At 42.3% G+C, this 9,791-nt stretch overlaps 1 protein-coding gene across 2 annotated transcripts; it reads right to left on the reverse strand.

Moving 5' to 3' along the window:
- Positions 1 to 57: 57 nt before the first annotated feature.
- scyl3 (SCY1-like, kinase-like 3) lies at positions 58 to 9,497 on the reverse strand. 2 transcript variants are annotated; one of them, XM_047801675.1, is made up of 14 exons: positions 9,221 to 9,497; positions 8,282 to 8,472; positions 7,702 to 7,887; positions 6,048 to 6,161; positions 5,827 to 5,883; positions 5,628 to 5,730; positions 4,961 to 5,072; positions 4,749 to 4,826; positions 4,494 to 4,633; positions 4,091 to 4,278; positions 3,661 to 3,832; positions 3,243 to 3,416; positions 1,488 to 2,233; positions 58 to 963 (listed from the first exon to the last, which is right to left on the reverse strand). In XM_047801675.1, the coding sequence occupies exons 2-14, from the start codon at positions 8,444 to 8,446 to the stop codon at positions 898 to 900; spliced, it is 2,301 nt and encodes a 766-aa protein (XP_047657631.1). In that variant the 5' UTR covers positions 8,447 to 8,472; positions 9,221 to 9,497; the 3' UTR covers positions 58 to 897. The 2 variants fall into 2 exon arrangements, with proteins under 2 accessions (XP_047657631.1, XP_027010080.1); XM_027154279.2 differs by having other exon boundaries at positions 4,749 to 4,829.
- Between the last annotated feature and the right edge of the window lie 294 nt (positions 9,498 to 9,791).

The raw sequence follows: 9,791 nt of genomic DNA on the forward strand, positions 1-9,791 counted from the left end.
CTCTTCTTCTTGGTAGGAATCCGGACGGTCTTACTTTCGTGGAGAAACGACAGTGTGTTAAATACCATAAAACCTTTATTTCATCAGCATCTGACAATACAAATAAATATCAGTTTTTCTTTAACTTGAGCAAAACCCCACCACTAAAACAAAAATAAACATTTGTGTACTGTATAGAAACAATATACTATACAGATATGTTCAACCGCCTCTCCTATAAGGCTTCTTGTAATGTAAGAAGAATTAAGTTGAACCATTCATGGCACAAATCAAACCCCTAACCTGAAGACGAACGCCGCACATGTACGTCCAGTGAAAATGCCTTTATAGCTACATTTGTTGTCAGGATTTGGCAAAGAGCTACACAAAGGGGTTTTCAAAACGACTACGAGAGGCAATTAAACCAAGACAAACAAGTCATCATTAATAGTTTCATTCTTGGTGCAGATTCAAAAGAGAACCCAGTCTCAAACATCGTAGCCCTGACTGTAAATGACATGATCCACTACTTAATGATTCATTTTGATCAGTGTTCATTATTAAAGTGATTGTATTCATTCTCAAGTTTACGTCATGACAGTGGTTACATCAAGGTGTCGGTAACCACGGATACCACAGACGAGGGATCACGGCCTGGTGCGCTCTTAAGCAATTAAAATGATTGAGCTTGTAATCGTAACCCTAATAGGACAATGCAGTTTGTAGTAATTGATATATTTACAATACCCATAAATGTAATGTCCAAATTAGTAGCACTAAAGCTACTGTTCAGTACTTACACTAGTGTTAAGAGGCACTTCAAGTGCCTATAAATGTTCACACTGTTTTCCAACTCACATGGACATTTTGTTTTTAAATATGACTTTGTGCACAGCCTTTGGTTCACAGTTCCAGTGATCACGACCAGTTGTTCTCATCGTCCTCCCAGTTGATCTCACCGTCCACCCAGCCTTCTGCATCAGTCTGTGAAAGACAAGCATTATATTAAATACCTCAGATCCATTCAGGAAATATCACCACAGATTTTACTTTTAAATACAATTTGTTTTAAATGGGTTACACAGATGGATTTGTTAAACTGACGCACTGTAACTGATTCTCTCACTGAGTCCTGGCCGATTGTTTACAATCTTACATGTGAGGAAAAGTGATTTTCAGTTGTTGGTCACTTATTAGTAATTATCACTAATTGCCAAATATCTAAAAATGATATAACTGCAGAAACTGCTATGTACAACTGGATAATTTGATGTTAATAGGATTAGACAGCACCACACTGTGGTTGCTTATGGTACTTTGTTCTGAGCCACGATACACTGATTTTGTTGCATTACGTTCATTCAGAAACCTTCAGTCTGGTTTTGTAACTTGTGGATTATGTGAACGTTACATGTTGTTCATGTTACGTGTTGTTCACAGAGCTGAAATGCAATAGTAATAACAATCCCTACTCAGTGACTCATGATAAATCAGTTTCTGAACCTCACCTCCATCGTATCTACTGCAGCAAACTTGGCTGTCAGGTCCAGTGTGTTTAAGGGTGTAGTGTCTGGTTCGGTGTGAGATACGGATGGATGTCCTTCAGGCTTGCTGAATGAACCCCCTATGGGTAAGAACATGCTAGGTGAAGACAGCTTTATGTCCGGTATCATGTCAGCGAAGAGGTCCAGCTCTGGGTCTCTGTCTGGTTTCTTTTTCACCTCAATGGTGAACTCTTCTCCTAGTCTGCCAGCTCCTGGACTCCTGTACCCATTTTTATTTTTGGCTTCTGTAGATAAATCGGGTTTGTTGGGCCAGGTATCGTCCGTGCTCTGCTCCCAGCTTGTATCAGAAGACAGATTTTTATGCTCTGATGCAGTTTTTATTGAAGCAGTACTCAGTTTAAGTGCTTTAGACTCTCCGGCAGGTCTAGAAGTCTGTAGTGATACAGGTCCTATGGCACGGTCACTTATGGATTTTGGCGACAGGGCCGGCAGGGGTGTAACTGTGGCCAATTGTTTGGAGATGACCTCAGAATCTTCAAAATCATCCCAGGGTTCCTTCTCACCATATGCAGCTGGTAATTCTGAGTCACTGTCTACAGGCTGTATGCTAATTTGTACAGGCTGGTATTTCTCCCCCCCGTCCTCCCAGTCGGGCCAGTCCTCATCTGTCCTCTCCGTTCTGATGTCCTTCTCTCCCTCTTTCTCTTGGCTGAAGCCATTCAAGGGAAGAGCTACATTTCTGTTCATCACTGCACAAAATCAGACATCAAACAAAATTACTACATGTTAAGGAAAAGATACCCTAGAGCAGGGGTGTCAAACTCTGGCCCGTGGTGCTCCGCGTGCTCCGCTAATACTACAAATCCCAGAATGCCTTGCCACTGTATCGACGCGTAGTCACGAACATAAGCGCCCCTCATTCTCTGTTGGCAGACGTTAACAACCCTGTTACAGTCACATCGGGCAAGTTAATTCACCCTCCACAAAAATGTCCAAACGACAGATGGACAATAGGAGCTTACAGGACAGGAGGGAGGCAGATTATCTGTTCATGATTATAAAGGACAGACCTGTTTGTCTCGTGTGCTAACGGAGCTAACGTGTCTGTAACGACAGAATATAACATAAGGAGACACTATGACACGGAACATTATGAGAAGTATAAGGACCTGGACGTAAAGCAGAAGCTCCAGAAGGTGGAGGAGATGAAAAACAGTCTGGTTTCCCGTCAGACTATGTTCATGAAAGCTAAATAAAAAGTGAAGCTGCTGTAAAGGCTGTAAAGCTTTATTGTGGCAGCAGAAACAGCAAAATCTGCCCTTTAATGTGGGAGAGTTTGTCAAAAAGTGTAGGGTCAAAGTTTGTGACATGAACATCACTGATGTGGCTTTTATTTCACATATAATGTCTTATGTGTTTGTAATAACGAGCTCTGGTTGTTCCAAATCCTGTGTTTAAGTAAAACTAAAGTTTGTTTCCATGTGAAAAAGGTTGAACATTACACATCAGTTGCAGTAAATTTTACAATAAATATTCAGTTTGCCCCGTGACTTTATCTCAGTTTTATATTTTGCCCCGTGACTTTATCTCAGTTTTGTATTCTGCCCCACTGTGACTGAGTTTGACCCCCCTGACCTAGAGGCTCCATTATGCATAAAACATCTCCATGTAAAACTGTTCAGTCAGTGACCCCAGTGTGATGGTCAAATCTCTTCCTATGAGGTGTTTGGCACAGACTTCCCCCTTCCTCTGCCTCACCTGTGTCTGATGTAGAGGGCAGCGGGGCAACAACTTCTCTCCTGACTGACTGGAGAGAGTTCAGCTTCTCAAGAACAAGCTCTCCTCCTTCCAAACACTTAGGCAACAGGCTTGCAACCTTGGACGGTTGAAAGCTATGAGGCAAAGACACTCCAGCAATATGAGCCGGTGAGTCTACACAAGAGAAGGAGAAGAAACAGTGACGAGAGAACTAAAGTCTGTTCTGCAGAGATTCTAACAAATGACTCCACAAACACATCAGCTGTACATGGAGTGCATACTGTATAACTGTCATATCTTATATACTCACATACATACAACAGAAATAGATTTAATGGGTGCAAAATAGCAGGAAATGATATATAAACATTTATAAATAATAAAGTGAGAGGAGAGAGAGAGAGAGAGAGAAACTGACTTTCAGGGGTAACTTCTGTGGACTTGATGAAGTTTGGTGTGGTACATTTGAAGACTTTGGTCCTCTCACCGCCCACCACCACCTGCGCTCCCAGTAACGGCACCAGGGCTGCCAGGCTTTGCAGCGTCATGGCAACCAGAGCATCGTTCGTGTCTCTCATTCCTAGCAACACCTATCAATTTTATTTAAAAGTACAAACCGGTTTCATAAACACTTTGTTTTAAACATTTTGTAAAAAAGCCACCATAAGCACGGCAGTAGAAACAGACGCTGGGTTTTGGTACCACTTACCACAATAAGATTTTATAACCCACTAAGTGCCTCACCTGTAAGAGCTCATCAAGCTGAGTTGCTAGCTTTATCCCTGCAGTTTGTTTGTGTGAGATTACATGGAGAAATTCAAGGGGGATTTTTAGGTCTTCATATTTACCTGAGGTAGGATCTGGTTCTTGAGCTCGTCCTGTGAGAAGAACTCGGCGTATATGTGGATGTTGGAGAGCAGCACCATCCGGACGTGCTCCTCGTTCACTTTAAAGAGCTTCAGAAGCTGCGGCACTACGTGTCTCCGGTACAGTGGCACAGACAGCAGGCACTCCCCATCAGCTCGTACAGCTGACTCTGTAACACAACCACGCTGGTCATGAGTTTAAGGTGATGTAGGTTCACACATTTAAGAGCAGTTGTTGATACCAGTGTTACTGGTCAGTAGTTCTTTTGGTCCAGACCACTTGCTGAGAAAATCCTTCACCTTTAATGTCTGTTACAAATTAGATTTCAGTTGAATTTCTACTGAATTAAGCAAATATAATCCACTGAATAAAGCTGTTTCATACCCTTTTTGGGCTGTAACAGATGGGGCAAGAAGTTTTTCACAGCAGTGGGTTCAGCAAACACCAGAGGATTTAAAAGTTTAGGAGCCAAACGAGAGCCAATTAGTTCTTCAGGGAGGCTGTGAACTCGGTCCAGCAGAAATCTGGAGAAAATGACACACGTGTATAGAGTGCATGTTTACCATAATGTGTTATAGCCTATAAATTAAAGCAAAAATTATTTATAATAAAAAAAGCAGTGTAGTTAAAAAGTCTTACTTAAAAAATTCATGTTTTTCCTCCTCAGATTTCAAAGTTAAACTCTTTAGAAAGTTCGTGATGTCCAGAAAATCATTCCTGCTGAAGTCAATAAGAAAAAGTTAAGTTCTGAACATTTATCTACTTAATAATTGTAATAACCAGTTGTGAAAATGCTTAGTTGTACTAGAACAGCCGTTATCTTTACGCTACAGAGTCACACGTTCACACACCTGAAAAACTCATGAGTCAGCAGGCTGCTGAGGGCCGGCCGCACCGTGGGGTCAGAGGTCAACAGGCTGACCTGCAGCGTGCTCCTCAGACTCTCCAGCAGCTCATCGGACACTGAGACGGGGACAGACACGAGTCAGCAAACCGCTCGGACAAATAAATATATAAATATATAAAAACAATGAATGAATGATGAGGGGGAGGAGGGGATGGGAGGAAGATGAGAACATGTTGGATGGACTCTTATAGCAGAACCACAAGGAAACGGAAAAACCCTGACGTAGTGGAATAACATGACTCAGGGTCCGAAGAATGAAATTATATTACAGACTTTTCAAAAGAAACTATTTCATATGAAAGTAAAGCGTACAGAAGAACATTCACTGACTGTAGTTTAGCAACACTGTGAAACACATCATCATCTCACAGCATTCGTTTGCACTGATTCCCTGAGCCTACTCATCCACATCTACAGCATTTAGCAGAAGTCTTTATCCTCAGAGACTTTCCTCTCATTTTATATCACTGAGTTATTGAGTATTGAGGGCCTTGTTCAGGGGCCCAGAAGTGGCATCTCAGTGGATCCAGAATTCAAACTCACAACCTTCAGATCAGACTCCTTGCCCACGTCCCTTATTTTAACTAGTACAGAATTTAAACATTGCTAACCGTAACTGCTCAGCGAGGGGAGGAGGGCATCCAGCAGCACGCCAAAAGAGAACGCATCCCGTGCGTGGGCGTGTTTTTCGGGAAGTGTTTGGAATCCACCGAGCTACAGAAGAAAAAAAGTTTTTTGTGACTGAGTCACTGAACCGTAAAGACGTTTGAAGTAAGGGAAAAATGAAATAGCATCGACTGAGAGTCTCACCTTCTCCTCAGGAGGCACGGCGCTGTTCTCTCTTACTGTCTGAACACTGGAGAGAAACTGATAGGACACAAAGAGATCTCAAGCTGCAACACTCTCCACTACATTATACAACAACCCCTTCCATAGAGAATTATTTGATGCTCATGTGATGCTGTGGCTATAATGGTACCGTCTCTGAGACGTGAGGAAAGAAGATATGGGCTGGTTTGGTCACACCTTACCTCTGGTGTTGCTTCGGGAAATTTGCAAACTGTTTCCATCCCGCCAAGCTTCCAGTGTCCATCGTCGCTAACGAATACAGAAGACATGCACACGTTGTTGTGGCTAGATTTTCCCTGAGGACACACAGGCAGGTGAGAAATATCACTACAACACAAGAACATCTAAAATATAACTCCTCTGTCGAGGGGCATCTGGACTGCCCGAGGTTACATGTTGTACCCTGAAGCCCCCAGCTTTACACCAACGGTCCATAACTAACAGGCTCTAGCTTTAGTTTCATGATTTCTAACATCCTGTAGAGAGTGAGCTAGCAGTCATTAATAAACAGGACCAGTCTGACTCTCCTAGCAGAGGACCATCTGTACACTTATTCCTGTGGTGTAGCTGCTCCAAACCAAACTACTGCTTTTTGTTTTAAATGAGTTTCTGCCAAAACTCAGGCAGAAAAAGCCAAACAGACGGAGCTGAAATTTCAGCAAAATGTCTTCAAAATATCATCCAAAACATCGAGTCCACCATCAGCAGAACACTGAACAACAATGTTGTGTGTATCAGGATTGGCAGGAAAAAAGCCACCCTTCTCTTAAAATAACACTGCAGTTCACTAAAAACCACGTGGACAAGCCAGAAGACTACAGGGAAAATAGTTTGTAACCGGATGAGACCAAGATCATTTTGGGTTTGGTTTAGATGAGTAGCATTTTATTTGGGGAAAGAAAATCGCTGCATTTCAAGCACAAGATCCCTCTCATCTGTGAAGCATGGTGGTGGTGGCAGCATCATGCTTGGGGGCTGTTTTGCTGCATCTGGGCCTTTACGACTTGCCATCATCGATGTAACAATGAAAAGATTTTTCCCAGTGAAAATGTCAGGACTAAATCTCAAGAGAGAGTGGGTCATGCAGCGAGATGGCGATTTGTTCTACCAAAGAATGACTGAAGAGGAACAAAGTAAATGTTTTGAAAGCCAAATCCTGACCATCATCTGAATTTTGCAGAAGGAACCTGAAGCATGTGGGTTATATGAGGAAACCCACCAACATCCCAGCGCTGAAGCTGTAACATTCCTCCAAGCCAAAGTTCAGGACTTCATCAGTTTAGCAGTAATGTTTACTTGTGGTTTTTTCTGCACAAAGGGGTTCACAGACTTTTTCCAGTCACAGATTTGTAATACTGGAACTTTTTCCTGAATAAATAAATGACCAATATGACATTATTGTCTCATTTGTTTGATTGGGTTCTCCTTTCCCAGTTACTCTGTAACGTGTTGCAGGCATCAAATCCCAAACGAGCAAATAATTACAAAAAACAACAACAAAAAGTTCACTCAAATTTAAACCCTTTAACTCTAGATAAAATTTGTGTTTGTAAGGTTTTCAGTTCACTACGTTACACGTCTCTGCTATCTCTCTTATGAGCATTTACTGTCCCTCCTTTAGGCTTTAGAAACATGGCTGTTCACTAACAAGGTCATCAATGTTAGCTTTGTAAAATTCAATAATTGTTTTTTTTTTATTATTATTTTTCTAGTTGTTAAACCTGTGTTTTGGGGCAATTAGGAATATAAAACTAATAGACCGGATACTTTATCTCTGTGTTCGTAATCTTAGAGGAATCAGATCGTATTCATTGAAAGCACTAACACTGCTCTTACCCTGTCATGGAGAAAGACGAGAGCCTGCAGAAGATCATAGACGCCAGCGCAGATCTCCTCGGGTGTGAGACTGTCCAGCAGCAGCTCCAGAGGCTGCACCCTCTCCGTCACCAGGTGTATGCCTCCATCCTGCACCGAGCACGACAGGAAGCGCAGCAAACACGGATGTCTCAGAGTTTTCAGGTGCTAAACAGGAACAGAGCACTGGTTCGTTTATCTAAAGTATGCGCACATGACACTATGACACACATCCGATTGTAAACTTGGAGCCGAATGGTTATTAATATTGGAAAACAGCAAGTTAAGCTGCTTCTGCACTCAACCTCCTGAATACAAGAGCTTACTTTCACACCTATGTACTTCCATGGAATGCAGTCACTAGATCATATTACCACTACTAAGCTTATGACCACCTATTAACACTGTGCAAGCCTCATGCTCAAATAGCCAACAGGTAATTAACCTGCATGACAGGGGGAGATTAATCAACTCAGTATGGTTTGAGATGTGTGTATGATGAATATTAAATGAAGGAGAATATGGTCTGGAAAGCGAAGGCGAAGTATTTTAACCACTGAACCTTAGCAGCTTTGTTCACTTTGTCTTCACTGCCCTGCTTGTAGACAAACACAGAGGCTGGTTTTCCATCCTGCAGCACAGCTGAGTACATGGAGAGGCCTGAAGGTAACGTCACTGACGGCTGTTGGAGCACACAGCTTTTTAGCCCACTGCTCTCTGCTCCCATGCCTATGGTCAGATCAGCCACATACACTGGCAGCACAGGAAGAGAACAGGGTCAGTGTCGAAATCTTTCATTACATGTTCAAATCTTTCATCATTTTTTTACACAAGAGAATTTACTATCAATGTGTGTGTGTGTGTGTGTGTGTGTGTGTGTGTGTGTGTGTGTGTGGTCAGGAGTAAATGAAAATGAATCTCACCAAAACTGTCTCTGCTTTAACATCAACAGTGTACCACCGTGCATGCTTGTATTACTGTGCAGTACTATGTGTGTGTAGTGCTGTGTGTGTGTGTTCGTGTGTAGTACTGTGTGTGTGTTTGTAGTACTGTGTGTGTGTTCGTGTAGTACTGCGTGTGTGTTTTTGTGTAGTACAGTATGTGTGTAGTACAGTATGTGTGTGTGTTTGTGTAGTACTGTATGTCTGTGTGTGTTTGTGTAGTACTGTGTGTAGTACAGTATGTGTGTTTGTGTAGTACTGTATGTGTGTTTGTGTAATGCTGTGTGTCTGTGTGTAGTACTGTGTGTGTTTGTGTAGTACTGTGTGTCTGTGTGTGTAGTACTGTGTGTCTGTGTGTGTGTAGTTCTGTATGTGTGTAGTACCATGTGTGTTTGTGTAGTACTGTGTGTGTGTGTGTGTGTGTGTGTGTGTGTGTGTGTGTGTGTGTGTGTGTGTGTGTGTGTGTGTGTGTGTGTGAGACCCGGATATATGTCCTAACACAACACATCTGACCGGATTATTCAGGCTAACTGATTAGCTTAGTTAGCTTCACTACTTACCTGTACGGCCGATTCAGCTCCACACTTCAATGCTAGTTAGCTAACCGGCTAGGAGCGTTAGTCAGCACATAACTAACCCTTTTCCGCACTGCGCTTTTCTTTACCAAGACGTCTGGCCGCTCATCTGGACCGTAAAAATCCGAATTTACTAAACTCTCCAAAACACGGAGTACTTCCTGTTTCCTAACCGTGAACATCGGCTCCGTCCCAAACCTCTACATGCTGCCCTACATGCTGCCCTACATCAGCGTTACAGACAGGACATAAAGCCACAAACTTGTAGCCTATGTAGAAAACTACAGTCACATTTAGAAGCGATTCACTTCTCAGTCACAGTTAGGACGAGACCAAGTGTTTTGTGTTACGGGGGGTAAATATTTAACTACTACAATCGGTGACATTTTAAATATAACTGCGATTATAATGTTGTTAATCCTCTAGCTTTAAAGACTGTGTTAGAATAACCAATGATCTTATATTTGCCTTTACATTTAAGCAGCCTTTAAAAAAAGGTAGATCTATGTTTGTACCCTCAAATGGACAGGAATGGTTTACACCTTGGTGGTCCGAG

Source organism: Tachysurus fulvidraco, chromosome 16 (assembly GCF_022655615.1).
Source record: "Tachysurus fulvidraco isolate hzauxx_2018 chromosome 16, HZAU_PFXX_2.0, whole genome shotgun sequence".
Lineage (NCBI taxonomy): Eukaryota > Metazoa > Chordata > Actinopteri > Siluriformes > Bagridae > Tachysurus > Tachysurus fulvidraco.

Bases quoted from the DNA above. Each gene is read 5' to 3' on its own strand.
- scyl3 (XM_027154279.2), bottom strand. From the start codon at position 8,446: ATGGGAGCAGAGAGCAGTGGGCTAAAAAGCTGTGTGCTCCAACAGCCG. The intron at 6,162-7,701 runs GTAAGAGCAGTG...GTGTGTCCTCAG, and splicing joins TCGTCTTTCTCCATGACAGG to GGAAAATCTAGCCACAACAA. The intron at 5,884-6,047 runs GTAAGGTGTGAC...GTGTCCTATCAG, and splicing joins TTCCCGAAGCAACACCAGAG to TTTCTCTCCAGTGTTCAGAC.